Below are 22,665 nucleotides of genomic sequence, written 5' to 3'. Positions count from 1 at the left end.
TATTTTTAGCGCAACGCAATCTGACTTTCAATAATCCCTACGAAAGAATGGCCCTGACTAACATTAACATATACCTTTCACAAATCACTTCACAAAAATCTTCGTTGCTCGAACTACTGCAATACAGCGAGCGCCACTGCTGCCAGCTAAATAAAAGATTCTAACTACTGAAGGCACTAACTACTGATAGGCATAGTTAGCAAATGAAAGATTATTATAGAGCACAAGCAATGTATTTACCTTAAGTGTTCAAAGTCATTATATATATATATACACTCCTGGAAATGGAAAAAAGAACACATTGACACCGGTGTGTCAGACCCACCATACTTGCTCCGGACACTGCGAGAGGGCTGTACAAGCAATGATCACACGCACGGCACAGCGGACACACCAGGAACCGCGGTGTTGGCCGTCGAATGGCGCTAGCTGCGCAGCATTTGTGCATCGCCGCCGTCAGTGTCAGCCAGTTTGCCGTGGCATACGGAGCTCCATCGCAGTCTTTAACACTGGTAGCATGCCGCGACAGCGTGGACGTGAACCGTATGTGCAGTTGACGGACTTTGAGCGAAGGCGTATAGTGGGCATGCGGGAGGCCGGGTGGACGTACCGCCGAATTGCTCAACACGTGGGGCGTGAGGTCTCCACAGTACATCGATGTTGTCGCCAGTGGTCGGCGGAAGGTGCACGTGCCCGTCGACCTGGAACCGGACCGCAGCGACGCACGGATGCACGCCAAGACCGTAGGATCCTACGCAGTGCCGTAGGGGACCGCACCGCCACTTCCCAGCAAATTAGGGACACTGTTGCTCCTGGGGTATCGGCGAGGACCAATCGCAACCGTCTCCATGAAGCTGGGCTACGGTCCCGCACACCGTTAGGCCGTCTTCCGCTCACGCCCCAACATCGTGCAGCCCGCCTCCAGTGGTGTCGCGACAGGCGTGAATGGAGGGACGAATGGAGACGTGTCGTCTTCAGCGATGAGAGTTTCTTCTGCCTTGGTGCCAATGATGGTCGTATGCGTGTTTGGCGCCGTGCAGGTGAGCGCCACAATCAGGACTGCATATGACCGAGGCACACAGGGCCAACACCCGGCATCATGGTGTAGGGAGCGATCTCCTACACTGGCCGTACACCTCTGGTGATCGTCGAGGGGACACTGAATAGTGCACGGTACATCCAAACCGTCATCGAACCCATCGTTCTACCATTCCTAGACCGGCAAGGGAACTTACTGTTCCAACAGGACAATGCACGTCCGCATGTATCCCGTGCCACCCAACGTGCTCTAGAAGGTGTAAGTCAACTACCCTGGCCAGCAAGATCTCCGGATCTGTCCCCCATTGAGCATGTTTGGGACTGGATGAAGCGTCGTCTCACGCGGTCTGCACGTCCAGCACGAATGCTGGTCCAACTGAGGCGCCAGGTGGAAATGGCATGGCAAGCCGTTCCACAGGACTACATCCAGCATCTCTACGATCGTCTCCATGGGAGAATAGCAGCCTGCATTGCTGCAGGAGGAGGATATAGACTGTACTAGTGCCGACATTGTGCATGCTCTGTTGCCTGTGTCTATGTGCCTGTGGCTCTGTCAGTGTGATCATGTGATGTATCTGACTCCAGGAATGTGTCAATAAAGTTTCCCCTTCCTGGGACAATGAATTCACGGTGTTCTTATTTCAATTTCCAGGAGTATATATATATATATATATATAGTCCGCTCTCAAAATTCCGCCCTCTGTCCCCACATCCACCACTGCTGGCGGCTCACCTCCAACTGCGCAACGCTACGCGCTGTTAACATCCAACTGCCCAACACTACAATAGCGAGTATTCCAACAATGCCAACCAGCCACAGACGGAACACAGCAAAGCCAGTGATTTTCATGCAGAGCGTTACTTGGCGTTACCAACATAAAAGCCTAAACAGCCTACTTACACTTGTAGTAAGCTAAGATCGATATAGTCCTATCCACAGTAAGGAGGAGATCCCGCGTTCGAATCTTGGTCCGGCACCCATTTTCACTCGTCGCCGCTGATTCCTCAAGATGTCTAGATGCAGCTCTCACAAATGTTTGTTCTCTTTCCTTTCTCCCACATCATCTTCCAGTGTAATTGTTGCCTGTTCCAAGCGACGGTTGCGGTAAGCGCACACAGATGCTCTGCGCTTGAAAAAAGCGGGTATATTGCAAATCAAATTTCTCACTTGCTTGTGAAGAAATTTTCGCTCACCACCACCATCAGACGTGACTGTTCGCAACGAATGGAATAAAAATTCACTTAACTCGCTACGATCACCTTTAATGCTCGCACTTGCGAAGACAGTCATAGCAGAGCGCTGAGAACACTAATGAACACTCATTGGCGGAGGAGAATGTCTGACGTAAATGCAAATTCGGCCACAATCGTTCGTGACTCCAAATACAATAGTAGCAATCTATAGTCTGATTATAATTACTTGACTGCTGTCGCTTCACAGGTTGGATCTGGTTTCCTTCAATTAGACCGTTCAGCATCACGCCCGAACCGTTCGCCGTTGCCAAATTTCCACAATAATTGGTCAGTTCACCTCGTCGGCTTTGTTCCTTGTTATGTTCGGATCCCGAATCCTGGACCTTACACTTTAATTTCGTATTTCATCACCTATGACAACCGTAACACATGCACGCGCTCCGTACACGGCCCTAGCCCAACACTACTAGATTCTTTCGCACAAGACGTGATTCATCGTCGCACACAAAGTTAATATAATCACAGAGGTCTGCTTACGGTAGTTTCGCATGGCATTACGTGAAGCCAAACTTTTGAAGGCTGCAGCTCATCGTTGCTGCTCGGATAGCAGTTATAAACGTAACAACTTCAGCATGGTAGAGTCGTACCATAGTGGTTAGACTATGAAGTTGACATGTGATAGGTCGTAGGTTCGAAACTCGCGAGAGAATTTCTAAATCTAATCAAAAAAATTATTATTTATACAATCAATTTGTTTTAAATGAAATTTTTATTTTCTAATGCTTTACTAATACGCTTGCTGAGGCAACATACTGAATTTACTTTTTGCAAAAAAAAAGCATTACCGTGATGCAATTTCCACGAGTGGTTTTGCCGTAATTCTGGTCATTCCTTCGGACTGTTTCACAAACGGCGCGTAACTGCCAGGTAGTAATCCTTATTGACCGTACAACCATAAGGCAGGAATTCGTGATGCACTATCCCATTTTAATAAAAAAAAACGGTTTTGCCTCTTCCGGCAGTTTCAATTGGGACGATTGGGCCTTGCTTTCCACGTCATATCCGTATACCAGCTGTTACACAATTCCTTAGAAGCTGTGCATCATTGGCGACTTCATTCAACAATTTCTGACAGATCTCAAGTACGCGACGTCGTTTTTGGCCACAATTTAACCCTTTCCGCACAAACTTTGCTGCTTCACGTTAAGCATGAGCCAAAGGATATGCCGCCATAGGCGGTCATATGCGGCGGTGATTCGACGATTTTCCAGAACCATTTCCTTTTTTTAATTCCACATGGTCGTCAGTAACTGATGTGGTAGGGCGGTCGTCTTCATCGTTATTATTTCGACTCTCTGAAACTTTTATACCACTCGTAAACTCTAGTCTTGCTCATAGTAGTTTCGCCAAAATCCACAGTCAACATTTAAAATGTCGGTGCCGCAATTTATTCCATTTTTCAAGGCAAGTCCAATGTAAACTCTGAGTCATATTTCTCGAAAATAAAAAAAAAATCGCCGAGCACTCGAAAACCTGTGCAACCTTCTTACCGTCAACAATAAACTAAATATTCAAAAAACCTGAAAACGTAAACATCCATCAGAAAGAAACTGGAAGTCAGATGTATAAAGCCCACGAAATTAAATAACCGTTACATACCTCTTGCACAGACCTGGTGGCCTAGTGGTGAAACGCGTGTCTGAAACAGAGGTCGCAGTATCTATTAACGGTTGGACCAAGGATTTTTCAGTCTTCGTTTTAACTTAGTTTCCACCTCTCGACAATGTGTGGAGCCGCAAGGAACGACACTTCGTTGGGATATCACGTTAAACGGTAGGCTTGGTTGGATAACACATGTGTTAGGGACACGTGAGTCACCGAAGTTTCGTCTTGAGAGTCTTGGAATAGTCTTTTGAGTTACACGAAAGTATCATATTTGAAGTGATAAAGAGCGTTGAATTGAGCAACAGTTAGCTCTGGATTTGGGAACGGAAACTGATCTTAATGTGACGAAATGCAGACACTAATCTTAATGATCAGTACATCATTAAAAATAACACCTTCAAATAAAACAAAGGGATAAATTCTAGTGTCCTATTCCATTCGTCGGCGTTGAGCAATGACGTCATATCTAAGGCAAAGACTCTACGCATAGGCAGTCTATGAAAGCAACAGATCATACTCGTAAACAAACGATTGTAACATATGATAAAATTACAATCACATTTACACAGTTATTTACTTAGTCATGAATTATATCGAAACGAGCTGAAGATAACGAAAATTAAGAACAAGAATTAAAAACAAATCATGTCTGGTAAGAAGTATTCTCTTAATTTATGCGACTAGAAAAGCACGGAGTACCTTTAAATTTCATTACAAGCGCAAGGTGAAGTCATACTGTTATAAAATAGCGTTAATTTTAATTATTTATTGAATGTAACGGGAGAAGCGCATGAAAGCGGGGTTTTGGGAGAGGAGAAACTAAAATGTATCAGAGAAAAGCGAAAAATTAAATGATTGACAACAAACACATACGAAACAGTAGCATAAAATGTGGAGAAATCGACACACTAAATTCTAAAAGAAAAGCCAGTACATGACAAACGAATATCAACAAGAAATAAGTAATATTGGAATAGATAACTACAGTTAACCTAATCTTGCGTAAGTGACGTCTACCGCGCATTTTGCAGTCACGTTTCAATGTATAGACGTAGAAACTGGCCTTTGTCTAAAACTGACACACCGGTGGTTCTACGTACTACAATCACAAAACTGACAAAGTGCGGTAAGAATAAAAAAGGTGTGATCATGTGAAGTTATTTTGGCGTGATATGAATTTAGTGAGATTTGCGCATGCAGGAATAACAGTACTTTTTGTTGAAATAAAAGTAAAAGATGGAAGTTGCACCTGTTCTGTTTCTGAGAGTTCGTCTTAGTGCAAGCCCGACAAAGCGATAAAGCCGAGCGAAATTAGAGAGAAGCGTTCGCAGCATCTTCAATTGTTGAAGATTCGAAATCGCTGACTTCATTTAAGAACCATTTTGTTTTCGTTCTGAGTCCTCGAACTTTGGCGGAATGTGTTGTTGGTACCGTATTCAGTCGTGGTTCATAACATTCGGCAGGAGGCTGTTAAACTGCAAAATGAAAATGGAAACACAAAATGACAGTGCTGACCATCGTTCGAAACCGTTAATTGTTAGTTTTCAAGGCCTTAATTGTACATACTTCTATCTCTCAACTTGTCTTTGTATACCTGTCATATGTAAAATGATTGTCATATAGACGATAATAAGATATCACGCAGAATACGCTATTTTTGTCAATCCAACATATGGCAAGTCATACATGCAACAGCAACACAATTTCTAGGGCAAAATTCAGGTTCTCCCTCCCCCTCGCTCCTCCCTCCCCCTTTGCACTCATTTTCAGCATACTAGACCAAAAGGAAGCATTCCATTGATTTTTCTCAAAATTCCTTAGTCATGGCATGTGTTACACAGATAATAGTGGGATAATGTGGAAGAAAAAAGCTAAGATTTAAGAATCACACTTATGGGTGATTAGTATTGAAGATTCCTCTTTACCCTAGTATAATTGTGTGATCCATTGGTGTGAATAAAAACAAAACTTTAGCTTCTGTTTAGCAATATTATGCTTAACTTTTAAAATCAGACACTACTTGTATCATTATTCATTAATGGATTTTTAAAGTATGTTGATTCATTCCATTGTGCTTATAACTCTACAAAAATTTGGAGTCACCAGTAACACTTCACGCATTTGTTGTGCAGGTTATGACAGCATTATCTGCTCATCTGCAAGTTGTGGAAGCAGAGAAGCAGAAACTACGCACTCAGGTTCGGCGCTTGTGCCAGGAGAATGCTTGGCTGCGTGACGAGCTGGCCAACACTCAGCAGAAGCTGCAGGCTTCGGAGCAGGCCGTCGCACAACTGGAGGAGGAGAAGAAGCACTTGGAGTTCATGGCCTCCATCCGCAAATACGATCAAGATGTCTCGGTAAATACAGGGGACTCAATTCATTGTTTCTGTTACGTAACTTTTTCCATCTTTATGTAGCTTTTGGAACTTTTTGTAATTCATATGGGCCCAAATTCTTAACCAGTGTGGAACACCAGTCACTGTCATACTGTGGAACTAAGGTACTTCTGGTACTACCAATTAAAATAATTAAAGATAATAAAATTAAAGCTAAACTAACTTCATAAGAAATTGTTTGAGCAACAGAACGAAGAGAACCTAATAATGTATAATTTGATTTAGAAGATCAACCAGCAATCATAATGGTATAAACACCTAATCTAAGTGCAACATAAAAAATAAAAATCCATAAGAAAAAGAACATATATAAGTCAACTAAGGAAAAATTACTCAAACAGCCAAAGAAATTGTTAAATTCAAAACAGGAGAAAAATAATAAAGTGAGTAATTAGATATAATAGGAATTGGCTGCTCCTTACAAATTAACTTCATAGCATCACTAAATGGTTGTGGGATTCCTACAAATCCTACCTTATTTGGACCCTTTCGAATCTGAATATACCCTAAAACCTTACGCTCTAACAAAGTTAAAAAAGCAACACTAATTAAAACACAGATAACTAATAAAAGAAAATTCAAAATAAACATAAACAAATCATAAAGTATAAATACTATTTGTAGAAAAACTCTACATAAATGAATTCTAAATTCAACACATTAATCTGTCAAAATAGTAAATAAAATAATAATAATCAATATAATAAAAAACAGTACGAGGTCTCTTTGGATAATGTACTCAGAGAAAAATTTTTACATTTGGCAGATAACACGTCTGATTGATGGCCTTGCGGCCAACAAAGCATTAATTGAAGGTCGTGCAGGGCACTTATGGCATTAAAAATCTTGTGGGGTAATGCAGTAGTAGGTTTAATAATGAATAGGAAAATAGGAATGCGGGTAAGCTACTACAAACAGCATAGTGAATGCATTATTGTGGCCAAGATAGATACGAAGCCCACACCTACTACAGTAGTACAAGTTTATATGCAAACTAGCTCTGCAGATGACGAAGAAATTGAAGAAATGTATGATCAAATAAAAGAAATTATTCAGATAGTGAAGGGAGACGAAAATTTGATAGCCATGGGTGACTGGAATTCGTCAGTAGGAAAAGGGAGAGAAGGAAATGTAGTAGGTGAATATGGATTGGGGCTAAGAAATGGAAGAGGAAGCCGCCTGGTAGAATTTTGCACAGAGCCCAACTTAATCATAGCTAACACTTGGTTTAAGAATCATGAAAGGAGGTTGTATACATGGAAGAACCCTGGAGATACGAAAAGGTATCAGATAGATTATATAATGGTAAGACAGAGATTTAGGAACCAGGTTTTAAATTGTAAGACATTTCCAGGGGCAGATGTGGACTCTGACCACAATCTATTGGTTATGAGCTGTAGATTAAAACTGAAGAAACTGCAAAAATGTGGGAATTTAAGGTGATGGGACCTGGATAAACTGAAAGAACCAGAGGTTGTACAGAATTTCAGGGAGAGCATAAGGGAACAATTGACAGGAATGGGGGAAAGAAATACAGTAGAAGAAGATTGGGTAGCTTTGAGGGATGAAGTAGTGAAGGCAGCAGAGGATCAAGTAGGTAAAAAGACGAGGACTAGTAGAAATCCTTGGGTAACAGAAGAAATATTGAATTTAATTGATGAAAGGAGAAAATATAAAAATGCAGTAAATGAAGCAGGAAAAAAGGAATACAAACGTCTCAAAAAATGAGATCGACAGGAAGTGCAAAATAACTAAGCAGAGATGGCTAGATGACAAATGTAAGGATGTAGAGGCTTATCTCTCTAGGGGTAAGATAGATACTGCCTACAGGAAAATTAAAGAGACCTTTGGAGATAAGAGAACCACTTGTGTGAACATCAAGATCTCAGGTGGAAACCCAGTTCTAAGCAAAGAAGGAAAAGCAGGAAGGTGGAAGGAGTATATAGAGGGTCTATACAAGGGCGATGCACTTGAGGACAATATTATGGAAATGGAAGAGGATGTAGATGAAGATGAAATGGGAGATATGATATTGTGTCAAATGTTTGACAGAGCACTAAAAGACCTGAGTCGAAACAAGGCCCCCGGAGCAGGCAACATTCCATTGGAACTACTGACGGCCTTGGGAGAGCCAGTCCTGACAAAACTCTACCATCTGTTGAGCAAGATGTATGAAACAGGCGAAGTACCCTCAGACTTCAAGAAGAATATAATCATCCCAATCCCAAAGAAAGCAGGTGTTCACAGATGTGAAAATAACCGAACTATCAGTTTGATAAGTCACAGTCGCAAAATACTAACGCGAATTCTTTACAGACGAATGGAAAAACTGGTAGAAGCGGACCTTGGGGGAGATCAGTTTGGATTCCGTAGAAATTTTGAAAGACGTGAGGCAATACTAACCTTAAGACTTCTCTTAGAAGGAAGATTAAGAAAACGCAAACCTACGTCTCTAGCATTTGTAGACTTAGAGAAAGCTTTTGACAATGTTAACCGGAATACTCGCTTTCAAATTCTGAAGGTAGCAGGGGTAAAATACAGGGACCGTAAGGCTATTTACAATTTATACAGAAACCAGATGGCAGTTATAAGAGTCGAGGGACATGAAAGGGAAGCAGTGGTTGGGAAGGGAGTGAGACAGGGTTGCAGCCTCTCCCCGATGTTATTCAATCTCTATATTGATCAAGCAGTAAAGGAAACAAAAGAAAAGTTAGGAGTAGGCATTAAAATCCATGGATAAGAAATAAAATCTTTGAGGTTTGCCGATGACATTCTAATTCTGTCAGAGACAGCAAAGGACTTGGAAGAGCAGATGAATGGAATGGACAGTGTCTTGAGAGGAGTATATAAGACGAACATGAACAAAAGCAAAACGAGGATAACGGAATGTAGTCGATGCTGAGGGACTTAGATTAAGAAATGAGACACTTAAAGTAGGAAAGGAGTTTTGCTATTTGGGGAGCAAAATTACTGATGATGGTCGAAGTAGAGAGGATATAAAGTGTAGACTGGCAATGGCAAGGAAAGTGTTTCTGAAGAAGAGAAATTTGTTAACATCGAGTATAGATTGAAGTGTCAGGAAGTCTTTTCTGAAAGTATTTGTATGGAGTGTAGCCATGTATGGAAGTGAAACATGGACGATAAATAGTTTGGACGAGAAGAGAATAGAAGCTTTCGAAATGTGGTGCTACATAAGAATGCTGAAGATTAGATGGGTAGATCACATAACTAATGAGGAATTATTGAATAGGATTGGGGAGAAGAGAAGTTTGTGGCACAACTTGACCAGAAGAAGGGATCGGTTGGTAGGACATGTTCTGAGGCATCAAGAGATCACCAATTTGGTATTGGAGTGCAGCGTGGAGGGTGAAAATCGTAGAGGGAGACAGAGATGAATACACTAAGCAGATTCAGAAGGATGTAGGTTGCAGTAGGTACTGGGAGATGAAGCAGCTTGCACAGGATAGAGTAGCATGGAGAGCTGCATCAAACCAGTCTCAGGACTGAAGACCACAACAACAACAGTAAAAATGAAGCAGAAATAAAGCTCAGGCTGAAACTAAAATCTGTACTGACTGAAGGTAAGTTTGACGCGTGCTTCCCGGACTGGCTCGTATAAATGTCGTCAGCCCTGCGGGAAGGCTGTTTTGTGGCTGAAGAAGGTGCCTGTCGAAGGAGGTGGCAAGCAGACCAAGCAACTGGGAATGGAATTAGTTTGCAGAAATGGTATATAGTTAAACAAAGTTAGCACTTGTGTAGATGAGAATGGAGGACAGAAAGTTAACTTTTTATATTGGGAGCTTTGCTTTTTAGCCATTTAAGTCGAAGCCATTGTTTTTGTTTAAACTGCCAAGTTTGAAGAGTTTTGTACGATCTTTCACTATCGTCGGCATAGAATGTCCGTAACTATTAGAAAAGCTGAGATACTTACACTCAGTATACATTCTCTCGTCTATATAGATTCCAAACTGATGGATGGACGTATTTCAAAGACCTGCAAACACTCAACCTTGAAGTTACTGGGTCAGAACCAGCTGTCAAAAATATACAAAGAACACTTACTTTGTAGGAGTTTCAAACAGTAAGAAAGGTAGGTGGCCAAATATAGGTATGCTTCAGTTGCACAGATCTTGAAGGAAGAAAATTGGGAATACAGATTACAGTAAGAGACCAGTAGAGGACCCAGGAAAGGTGTTGAAAGTAGATGAGAAGGATGTATCCTACAGTGTGTTGGGATTTGAGAGACTAGCAAGAACTTGTTCAGACACTAAACACATTTTCATGAATTCTGTGCAATTTAGATATTTTTAAAAGTGAAGGAGTAGAAATGTGCTTAGTTTCTTTTAGTGGTGGCTCTTTTTAATGTAGTAATTACATAATCTGTCCTTTAAGGTAATATTGCACCGAAATTTATCAGATTTATAGGTAACAGAACTTCCCTACTAGATTATTTAAACAAGAAATGAGGTTTAAATACCTTAACTAAAGAGTTAACTATAAAGAAATATAATAAAATTAATTGTAACTTATAAAAGTAGATCCTACTGCATGAGAGTTCCACCTGACTTATTTCCTTGTCCTACCTTTGACAGTCTTACATAACCATATTTATAAGTAAATATTAATAATGTTAAAAACAAAGATTCCAAGACTTACCAAGCGGGAAAGTGCCGGCAGACAGGCACATGAACAAAACACACAAACACACACACAGAATTACGAGCTTTCGCAACTGGCAGTTGCTTCGTCAGGAAGGAAGGAAGGAGAGGGAAAAATGAAAGGATGTGGGTTTTAAGGGAGAGGGTAAGGAGTCATTCCAATCCCGGGAGCGGAAAGACTTCCCTTAGGGGAAAAAAAGGACAGGTGTGTGTGCGCGCGCACACACACACACACACACATATCCATCCGCACATACACAGACACAAGCCCAACATAACCAATATTAATAATGTTATGTTTATTAATATTTCATTATGTAGATTCTTGTTTTAGTAGTGTAAATACAATATTTTTCAAAGGAAAATAGAAATGCCTAAGCCATAGTTTCTATAAAATGGTGATTGGCATTCAGCACTTTGTACATTTGCTACCCCACCTGCGAAAAGGTTTTAAATATGATTAACAGCTGAGTTAGTAAACATCTGACATTCAGATTGAAAGGGGGTAGGTAAAAAGTGATCCATGTGGTCATCAATTTCTCTCTACATCTTTTGTTATATTAGCTTTTGATAGTCAAAACATGGGGTGCATATCCCGCCCCTGACAGTGGAATCCCCCCATATGTTTAATTGCACATGACTGGTGGAATCCAGACAGTTCTACTGCCCACTTCATGACTTCCATTATTTTTTCATAGAATGGCTATAACTGTTAGAGAAGCTGCAACCTATCAAAGACTTGAATCTTAAAAGTTTAATAAAGAGGGTTGTCCATTATTTTAGTTTTATTTATGCCTGTTGCAAGTTTATCAGCAGTTCTGTTGAAACTTTTATACTAAATTGGTCTTCTTGTTCTGTAGGGTGATGACTCTAGTTCGGAGACGAAGCAAGATAAGCCGAAGATTGATGATCCTGTAGTAGACCTTTTCCCTGATGAGGACACAGATGAAAGAAACAGTGAGTATATAGAAGCTGGAGCATGTCTGCAGCACGTGTGTGCTCGCGCATTTCGAAATATTGCTTTACGCTAAATACTGGGTGATCAAAAAGTCAGTATAAATTTGAAAACTTAATAAACCATGGAATAATGTAGGTAGAGAGGTAAAAGTTGACACACGTGCTTGGAATGACATGGGGTTTTATTAGAACCAGGCACTACACCCCATATTGCTAGACGCGTGAAAGGTCTCTTGCGCGCGTCTTTTGGTGGTGATCATATGTTCTGCCGCCACTTTCGTCATGCTTGGCTCCTAAAGGTCTCCAGACTTCAGTCCGTGTGATTATTGGCTTTGGGGTTAACTGAAGTCGCAAGTTTATCGTGATCACTGACATCTCTAAGGATGCTGAAAGACAACATCCGACGCCAGTGCCTCACCATAACTCTGGACATGATTTACAGTGCTGTTCACAACATTATTCCTCAACTAAAGTTATTGTTGACTAATGATTGTGGACATATTGAGCATTTCGCGTAAGAACATACTTTGCTTTGTCTTACTTTGCTATGCTAATTAGTGCTATTCTGACCAGATGTGTCGGACAGTTTTTGGACGTTTTGTATTTTTTGGTTCTAATAAAACCCCATGTCATTCTCAGCATGTGTGTCAATTTGGACCCCTCTATCAACATTATTCTGTGAAATATTCAGTTTTCAAATTTATACTGACTTTTTGATCACCCAGTGCAACGAGCACGAGACCTCTCACAAATCTAATTGAAACCATTACTACTTGTTAAATAACACAGGCCAACAGAACAGTTCATTACTTTTTGTGAGGAAATAGTTCAGTATTGTGGTGTTATGGGCCTTGAATTTGTATCTGACCTCAGATTTGTGGTATCACATACAGTTTTGTCACAATGTGACTGTTATAAACTAGAAAATTGGGAAACAATGTGTAATTGGTTTAAGCAGCGTAAGGTTGTGACATTGCAGTGATAAATTATAAATCTTGGGTCATCTGAATCACAAAAATTGTTGTTACTGAGTGGCTGGTTTGTGCTCTTCAAAAACCATCAACAGCCCCACATAATATGTGCAGTTAAGCTTCACACAGTACATAGGCCAGAGCAGTTGATGATAGAGAACTGAAACCAATCATAATCAATAAAATGAACCTTTGTGGTCCTGCGGTCCAGACAGAGAAAAAAAAAATTGTCTACACATAATTGTAATTAAAAGAAAATTTAATTTTTTGACATTGACAAATGTTTCATCAAGGTATCAAAATATCGACATTGCGCAGGAGTTGGCCATTGGCTTATATTTCACCTCTCTCCCATCATGAAAGCATGTAATACAGCTAATTCCCTGATGAATTGCCTGTTATATATGTTTCAGTGCGAAGTGACAAACTGTTTAAACCAAATTTTCATAGGGGAAAATATTGATTTGATGGCTTGAATTTTGATCAACAACAGTCAGTCTGATTTCTGAAGCCTTCAAATGTGTTGGCTCCATCAGAAATATAATCTGGGTCCTTATTGTTGCTTAGGGACTTGTTAACAACCTCCTTGAATCATATCCAAGCTTCCTTTTCACTCAGTCATTTTTTATCCAAAGTGGTAATCGCATTTTTTGAATATGTGATCCTACAAATACACCATATCTTAATGTCACGTATGATGAGAGAACGTCTCAAAAAAATGCTCAAAACATTTGTCATATTCGTGTAAGGCTGTCACAAAATTTATCATTAAAAGGTGTAGAGATGATTGTAATGTTCCTGCTCTCTTTTGCTTTCATTGTCATTTTTTCTGTGATCAACGAGGACCTTGTGCAAAATGTTGTCCTACTATCTAATATATTAATTGAAATAGCAACCAAACCAGGTGTCATTGTGTTGAGTGAAAAGCAAGATAACTCTTACATGCTTGGCTATTCATGCTCGAGCATCAACATAAAAATGTTGGACCATAGTGCTTTTTGAGGAGCTATTTCATTATTTCACTTTTGTGTGTCATAATGCAGTTATAGAACATTTTCAATGGGTACTACTGTTAACACTGTGTAAGATGATTGCTGACAGTTCAGTGATGTTGCTAGCTTTGTTATGAAGCACTAATTGCTGCAGGCAAAAATGGTAGCTATGGGCAGAGTTGTGATAACACTGGCACGTTGCCATAGAGACATTAAAAAATTGCTGTGTATTATTAGTTGAGGCAGAACTGCAAATCTGTCGTGCCCATATGTTGGCATATGTTAGGAACACTGTACAAAATAACGTGGACAAAAATTAATGGTACATTGTATGTAAATAGATGGTGCTCGTAATTATGGGGTTTTTTGAGTATTCCCTTTACCTTCCAGTGTGTCATTTCCTATACCAAATCCCTCAGTATAGCAAACAATTATTGGCAAAATTATATCATTGGATTGATAGAGAAAATCTATTCACAAAGTTGCAGCAAAACACACACATAAGACAGTTGTAATTGACAAGCTTTTGGAGCCAGTGGCTTCTTTCTTCAGGCAGAAGGATTGAAGGGGAAGAGGGGTGAGGGGGGGGGGGGGGGGAGACTGGAGGGGTAGATTTAGGGAAAAGTCACCCAGAACTGTGGGTCAGGGGAGACGTGCCATATGGGATGAGAAGGAAAGGTTGATTGTTGGGGTCTGCATCGGGCAAGATTTGAAAACCTAAGAGCTTAAAGGTGGAAGACAGAGTAATATGCAGACAAAGATTATTGCTTAAACATATTGTATGAGTTAATAAGAGTGAAAAGCGAAGTGCAATGTACATGACAGAGGTAGGAGGGGGTTGGTGGAAAATTAGATGGGAAAGAAAGTGAAAGATGTAGAAAACTAAAACAGAGTAGTTACAGCGAAGAAATGCTAATGCGGAAGAAATTAAGGCCAGGTGGGTGGCAAGAACCAATGACATGCTGTAGTGCTAGTTCCCACCTCCATAGTTATGAGAAACATGTGTCTGGGGAAGAATCCAGATGGCATGTGAGGTGAAGCAGGCACTGAGGCCAGGAATGTCATGTTGTAGTGTGTGCTCTGAAACAGGAAATTGAGAGAGTTGGCAGTACACACCCTCTGCCTATGCCAATTTATCCTGATTGATAATTTGCTGATGCAGAAGGCAGAACAGTGTTTACAAGGGTAGGGAGCAGGAGCAGCGTAAGGTCTGACGAGAATATTGTGGAGATTGGGAGATTGACGGAAAGCTATTCTAGGTGTGATGTTCAAAATTTCAGGCTTAATGGATTGTATTTCAGGACATAATTTTAGATAGTTGTGCCCCTGTCGAAGTAGGTGATCGACACATTCCAGACCAGGATAATACCGAGTCACCAATGGTGTGCTCAGAAGCTCTTTTTTGGAGGGATCAACAGTACCAGGATTGAATGTGATGGTCTGGTGAATCTGATGGAAGAGAATTAATCTCTTGTCACAGAGTGACATAACAAAATACACCATTCGAATGATATAATTGAGATTCAGTGCCTGCTTACAGAAAATATTGTTCTATTTAAATTCTCAATTTTCGAAAATCATTGGCCATTGAATGAAAGAAAAACTTTAAAATGCAACATTATAATATAAACCAAACAATGGAAAATCCCGGATGGAGTGCAACAATATTATGAGACAGAAAGACACACACATACCGTGTGTGTGTGTGTGTGTGTGTGTGTGTGTGTGTGTGTGTGTGTGTGTGGCGACTTAGCATCTTCGCTGTATGGTAAGTAGCAACTTTCCTTCTCAAAATATTGTAACATTATAATATATACTCACCAGTTGCGCTGGATGAGATATATTGAAACAGCAACATAGTTTGAGAGTTTGTTGAAATACTCTTCGTTCATGGATCCAAGATTGTCATCCTTTCAAAGGTTTGAAAATGAAATATCAAGTACTGCAGTTTTATTTCTTGAAATTCACATCTGCTGACAACCTACTCCTAAGATTCTCTACATTGTTGATGAATAACTTCTCCCTGCATGTATTTTTGTGACCTTTGGACTGAGCAAAGGTGTCGTTTTGCTTCGCAGCCATGTCACCCACACCTCCAACCTTGGCTACCCAGATGGCTGTGGGGTATGAGATACCAGCACGGTTGAGGACACTACACAACCTAGTTATCCAGTATGCATCACAGGGGCGCTATGAGGTGGCTGTGCCTCTCTGCAAGCAAGCTCTGGAGGACTTGGAGAAGACCAGTGGCCATGACCACCCGGATGTGGCCACTATGCTCAATATCCTGGCTCTCGTTTACAGGTAAATCCTCTCTTAATAGTTGAAAATGTCTGCTGTTGATTTTTTAAGTGTATACTGTGCAGCCAAAGTGTATGATTAGAGCGAAAAAAATATAGTGTAACAACAAGAAAACAGTGTTAATCGGATGCTATAACATCTAAAATCATACAAGACAGAAGTTCTAAAAAATGCTTCACTTGCTGGTGTGCTTTGTGGCTGTACATGTAACAGCCAGACTGCAAATTCATTTGTCCCTTACCTTTGTGGTCCTCATGTTAAATGACAGTGGTGCCACTAAAATCGTTCTGCAGTCAACTTCAGATGCCAGTTTTCTAAATTTCCTCATTAATGTTACTCAAAAAAGAATGTCGCCTTCCCTCCGGACACCCATTTGCATTCCCAAAGGATCTCTGTAATACTTGTGTGTTGATCAAGCCTATTTGTAATACATGCAGCAGTGTATCTCTGAATCACTTCACAGTCTTCATTTAATCCGACCTGGTGGAATCCCAAAAACTCCAGCAGTACTCAAAAATAGGTTGCACAGGTGGATCACTTTCCTAAAATTTAAGATGTAATTTCTTTTTTTTACACCTCAGAAATAGGGAGGAAAGGCAATAACAGAGTACATTACAGTATTTGTGTGTCTACTTAAGTGTCACGTGTAGCACAATAATTAAACAGTGACCGGCACTTCTATTTGATGATACTCTCACAGTTTCAATGTAATGTGTACAAATCCATGTTTTGTCCGAACAAATCACTCAACACTTTAATTTTGATGCTTAATTTTTATGTGAAGATTTAATATAATTTTTTTTAAACAATACAGTCACATTATCACAATATTCGTTTATTGTGGGCACATGGATAAGTTTCTCTCTATTTCCTCACTAACTGTGAACTCCAGCTCTTTGATAAGGGCTGTGAAGTTTTAATAAAATTGGTGTTTCATTGTCTTGTTCACAACGTCACAGAAATTTAGAGCATAATAATAAATTTATCCATATTGTCAGTATTGTTCGTTCTTAGAGACTTACTTGAATGCAACTGCTCTAGGTATCATGTCACCCTTGGTGTAATTTGCACACATGTAGCTTACTCACCTGTTATTCTTTGCCTGTTCCCTCGTCTTTCTTTTCATCATTATCACTCCTTTTTCACATCGCCAGTATATTTAATGACATTAACAGCAAGGTGAGGTGGCTGCCTGCAAAGTTATTTTCAGTGTTCATTTTGACCTGGCACTACACGGTAATGTACACTAATTTGAACTATAACGTGCCTGTATCTAGTCACATGACCAAGTTGGTAATTACCGAGTCTACCATTTTGTTTGTCGAGCAATGAAAAGACTTGCCAATGTAGCAGTGTGCCCCATATAGCATGTGCAATTATTGTAGAGTGATCGTGGAGGTGAGAGTAGGGAGCAGCTCTGCCTGTAGCTTGTCCTTGCTTCACGAACTGATAACTGTGAGAAGGATCAGAGATAATATCCACTTCAGTATTTCATATAATTCAGGCTTAATAGATACGTACAAGGTGATTCTGTGATGATGACTTCACACTTCCAGGTATGATGGAGAAGAGGCTGGGTGTCTACGACCCAGGAAATCCGGGAAAAATCCAGGAATTTTTTCATCTGAGAGAAAACTAGGAAAGACCCGGGAATTTTTCAGAATTCCGGGAATTTTTCATCGTTTTAGCTTCCAGTTAAATTTTTGTAATTTTGACTGCAGAATTGATTCTCTAGCAAAGAATGTTATTGTATCCTGCTACTGGAGAATGATACTGCAGCAAGAAAATGTAAACAAGAGGGAAAAAAATAAAACTTTAGTGGCAAAGGAAATGTGCAATTTACAACAACAAAACACCGTGCATGCACAAGCATCTGCAAATAGCAAAAACATGTCAAAGGCCGTAGGGCGCAGACTGTAATTCTTCGTAACAATAAACTGCTTGCTATGAGCATGACGTCACAACTGTTCACGTTAGGTTCGTTTGACCAATTGCCAGCGGTCTGTTGCTCATGCGCATTTGACTCTCGTATAATCAGTACCTTCTCTCGCTTCCCCCTACTTGATGTTTGGCTGTTAGCTGTATTGGTAGTAGCAGCAAGCAGCCAGATGCAAACGAGAAAAACTTTTCTCCCGCGCCCTAGCTGCCAGATTAACTCTGGCACAGAGTTGTAGTGGGGAGGGGGTTAACCTCCACGTGACCTGTGTTTACGTTAAGTGATTTCGCTGCTTCTCTTCGTGTACAGCTCCCACATCAAATGAAAACAAAACGAATATCAGGTGAATTAAAATACATTCACATAATTACGGGGGCAAAAATATATTATTAATTTCAGTTTTCTGATTTTATTTTATTTCCAAGTTTGTAGCAGTCAAGCGTTAATCGCATTGCAGAACAGTGAAGTTAATTTTGCAAGTTTGCTAAAGAAATTTGGCTTTATTAATCTTACTGCTGAGGCAGTCATTTTATTTGAAACAAAGTGTTTCATTCTGTAGTATTGCTAGTTCCAACTGTTAGCTGAGTTTCAAGTGCACATTATCATCTTCTGCCATATATGGCATTATGCCATAATAAAGAACCAAAAATGAGATCGCAGAGTACTGGTACTCCAAGAAAATTTACATACCAAAAACCACACTGAAAAGCTTAATATCAGATGGGACCTACTTCATTGTGAATCTGGAAAAAGCCAATTTGTACTCAAGCCGAATTATGCATTTTAGTATAGTTTACAAAATTCCGATGCTCTCTGATGACCTGTTTCTTTTATGGTGTAATGTAAGCTCTGTTAGTGCTTTATACACACGAACATGCGGGCTTCCTACATCAATCAGTTGCACACCCACAATAATGCCTGTTTTTATGGCGCTCTCTGGCAACTGGTAAATCGAACCTATTTCCAACAGTATTGCGAACGGTGGTTAGAAAAGCGTTCCCTTAAAAGTAAATTTCTGAATTATGTTATGTGTGAAAAAGTGGGATGGATATCTAAATTACAAAGCGTTCGTAACTGAAAAGTTTGAGGACCAGCCACTTGCAAGAATTTCGAGCCAAGACATTTATGTCAGAATTTTAAATTTACTGGCACATTTGTGTGATGTATCTTAAAGTGTAAGACACGCAAAAAAAAAATTACATGTGAAAACTTAGCTTCTGTTGTAGCGTGTTAATCTTAGAGACCAAAATTATATGTGAAAGCTTAGCTTTTCTTGTAGATATACGGTACTGTGTACATTAATGTAAACCGTTAACTTTTCCTCTTGCGTGTTCGCGCTATGTAACCAGTGATCTTGCTATTGGCTGACTATAACACATGTCCTATGCTCTGAATAGCTGCTGTCATCGGCTGGCGAGATCTCGTGGCTTGAGATATGACTCACTTACAAAAAGACATCACAACCTCTGTTTCAACGCTCCGGAAACTAACGCGCTGTGTTTGGTGCAATTCGAATTTATACTTTCGTAATACGAAAATATGCAGCGTACATGTTGCTGCAAATCGAAGGTCTTTCCAAAACTTCTCTGCCCCGTCTTTTCTTTTTTTTTTCCGGGAAGTTCTGAGAGATTGTATAAAACGTTAACCATTCAAAGGATTGATAAGTTTCACAGTTCCGAGGGAAAATCTACGGAAAACCTACTGTCATATAGCACAGAAAAAGTGTATTTTCGCCCAGGAAAAAGCATATTTTTTAAATGGAATATCCGGGAGAAATCCGGGAATAACCCGGGAATTTTTTTTCCTTGTCCCCATATACACTCTGAGGGTGAGTGTATCTATTTGAGGTAAGGGACGGCAGTTGAGAAATGGTGGGAGTCTAAAATTATAAGTGAAAATTGTTGTGTGCCAAGGTTGTAAGGGAGGATCCGTTCGCAGATGGTAGTATGGACCGAAACAAGGAAAACTGTCTAGTAAATATAAGTTCTAAAGAGCATCTTGTATGAGGTATGAGCAGTTGTTGAACTTAGATCCAGTGAAATACATCTATTCAACTGAACAGGTCCCATAGCTCTTAAGGTATGCATTTTAGTGTCCATATTTGCTGGTCTCTCTTTATTGTTTTGTTCTATACTGCCACCTCTGAAAGTTGCCTACCTTACAATCTTAGCAACAACATTACCAGTACATGTATTCCACTGTCGGAAGTATCGGAACGATTTCCGTGTGTAACTTCTGACTTATTTGTTTCCGAACTGGGGTCCCGTACCTCAGCTTAGTACATTTACCCTTCTCAATCATTCGTGGAAGTTTGTAGCATTATCCAGGAATTGCCCATTATAATTATAAATATTGCTGTCGCAATTTCTTTCCAATAAAAGACCGAAATTAAAAATAGCGAAGTTTAACAGAGATGCTGTGGCATTACTTGTGGTCAAATGCAACCAATGAAGATTGGTGGTTTCTGATGGAAATGCATTTCTCTGGGCAGTTATCCACTTCCACTATTTGAAGACTTACGGTAAAGGTGTCATCAGTATAAAGTTCAGTTTGAACATCGCAGTAGACATTTTCTGCCTGAGGTGATAATCTCTTGCCTTCCCCCTACCATCGGACTGACTTGCCGAGTCCGTTCTAGGGGAACGTACAGTTTAATGTGGATGCTGTACTACGTGGCAGCTCAGCATTTTTATTTGGGCACCTCGCAAAAGGTCATTGCCCTCAGCAGCACGTACAGTTGCAAGTCTTCTCGAACTGCTGTACGTCTTCAGTGGGCTGAACACAGAATCTGGACAGTAGATGATTGGAGCCATCAAATGGGATGTTTGGAATTGCAGTTTTGACCCCTTTTCAATGGATGTAAGTCACAGAGTACACAGATGTCTCAATCAGGCATCTGTCAGTGTTGACTTTTTGGCATAGTGGGTGAAATATAGCAATCACATCTCCACAATTTAGTTGCCTCATGGGATCAGAGTGTCGCAGTGGTAACACCAGTCCCTGACAGATCACCAAAGTTAGGCATTGTTTGTCTTAACTAACACTCGAATGGGAAACCACCTGTGTCTGCCGAGTGCTGTTGGCAAGCGAGGGTGCATTCAACTCTTGTGAGGTCAAGTGAGGGGCTAGTCGATTGAGAAGTAGTGGCTCCGGTCATGAAATCTGACAATCACTGGGAGAATGGTGTGCTGACCATGTGCCCCTCCATATCCACCTCCAGTGAGGATGACATATGGTTGGATGCCTGAATCGTTGGGCTTTCTGACAAGGAAAACTCCTCCTCCCTCTAGATTTAGTGTAAGATGGCCGAATGGATAGCTCGTAAAAAAGTGAACAAAGATCAAGCATGAAAGCAGGAAGGAGGTGTACTGAATAACGAAAAAAAGAAAAATAGAGGCAGTGAACACTCAAAGGACAAGAAGGGCAGTAAACAGGTGGCTGCAACAGCAACGGTGTTCTGGGTAAGTGGCCACTGTTTAAAAACAGTTATGAACTGGCCATTGAAACGTTTCTCTTTCGGTAGTCTTGGGGCGGTTGTCATACCATATATTGGTTATAGAATATGAGTTAGGTGGTAAGAATAAATTCACATTGCCAGTAAATGTGAAAGAGCAGGTGAGATACCACATAGATATCTCACAGAAATCAAAACAAATAACCATGTTAAACAAAGGAATTTGAGTTGATACGTCCAAAATGAAATGAAACTTCGAAAACATGGAAAACCTATGTTTTGAAAGAGCAGAGAGAAACTGTGATTCTGAAACTGTTGTGTTCATTTGTTGCAGCTTCCTTGGAAAGGATCGCATTCATGTTCAAATACACACCTATATTAGGCAAGGAGACATCCTCACTCACTTACCAGCCCATAAAAATTGTGTGCGTTGATACGAGGTTCCTGTCATATGGTACATACACTGTCACTAATGCCGTGTACGACACACCAGACTTGTTTTCCGGTGGAGGATTCGGTTGAGTTGTCACCTCATCATGAAACATTTGCAGTTTCCGTACAAGTTCCTGTTCGAAATCAACTTCCTTTTGGCTGCTAATAGAGAAGTTGTGCAATATAAACTGTCATTATAAGTCTTATCTTATACCTTGCTGTTGCAAATGGATCTTACACTGAGACACACAAATTTGAATAAAGCAAACAGTAGAAAAAAGTAACAAGGGAGGTTTGGACACGGCTTGCACGCTTGATAGTCCAACACCTTAACCACTTAATGACGCCGTTTTTTTCCCCAGTTGCTCTATATTCCACTTCTCCTTCGTGGACTGTTCACTGTTTGTATTTTGCCTTTTTCACAACCCAATACACCACCTTCCTATTTTCGTGCTTGATCTGTGTTCAGTTTTTGACGAGCTGTTCTCTGAGCCCTCTTACCACAATGGGGAGTTTCCCTTGTGAAGACTGTTCAGTTAGTTAGTTTTTATGGTACCTAACCATTAGTGAGTGGCTTGAGCAGGGTTTGCTACACCACAAGAAACGTGGACCATTTTTTCTTCGCCAGATTAAGGCCGTTACCAAGTTTCGTGGCAGTGTTACACGGTATT

General features: G+C 40.4%; 1 protein-coding gene across 9 annotated transcripts in view; it reads left to right on the top strand.

Annotated features, from left to right (window-relative positions):
- Positions 1–22,665, top strand: part of LOC126291997 (kinesin light chain) — a 390,450-nt gene that overhangs the window by 283,668 nt on the left and 84,117 nt on the right. For all 9 annotated transcript variants that reach the window (XM_049985770.1, XM_049985772.1, XM_049985775.1 and 6 more), the window contains 3 exons: positions 6,030–6,254; positions 11,812–11,908; positions 15,950–16,175. In XM_049985770.1, the coding sequence (XP_049841727.1) occupies positions 6,030–6,254; positions 11,812–11,908; positions 15,950–16,175 (548 nt within the window). The remainder of the gene's footprint in view (positions 1–6,029; positions 6,255–11,811; positions 11,909–15,949; positions 16,176–22,665) is intronic.

Source organism: Schistocerca gregaria, chromosome 9 (assembly GCF_023897955.1).
Source record: "Schistocerca gregaria isolate iqSchGreg1 chromosome 9, iqSchGreg1.2, whole genome shotgun sequence".
Classification (NCBI taxonomy): Eukaryota; Metazoa; Arthropoda; class Insecta; order Orthoptera; family Acrididae; genus Schistocerca; species Schistocerca gregaria.
The sequence above is the reverse complement of the archived record's forward strand: the minus strand, read 5'-3'. Positions and strand labels throughout refer to the sequence as shown.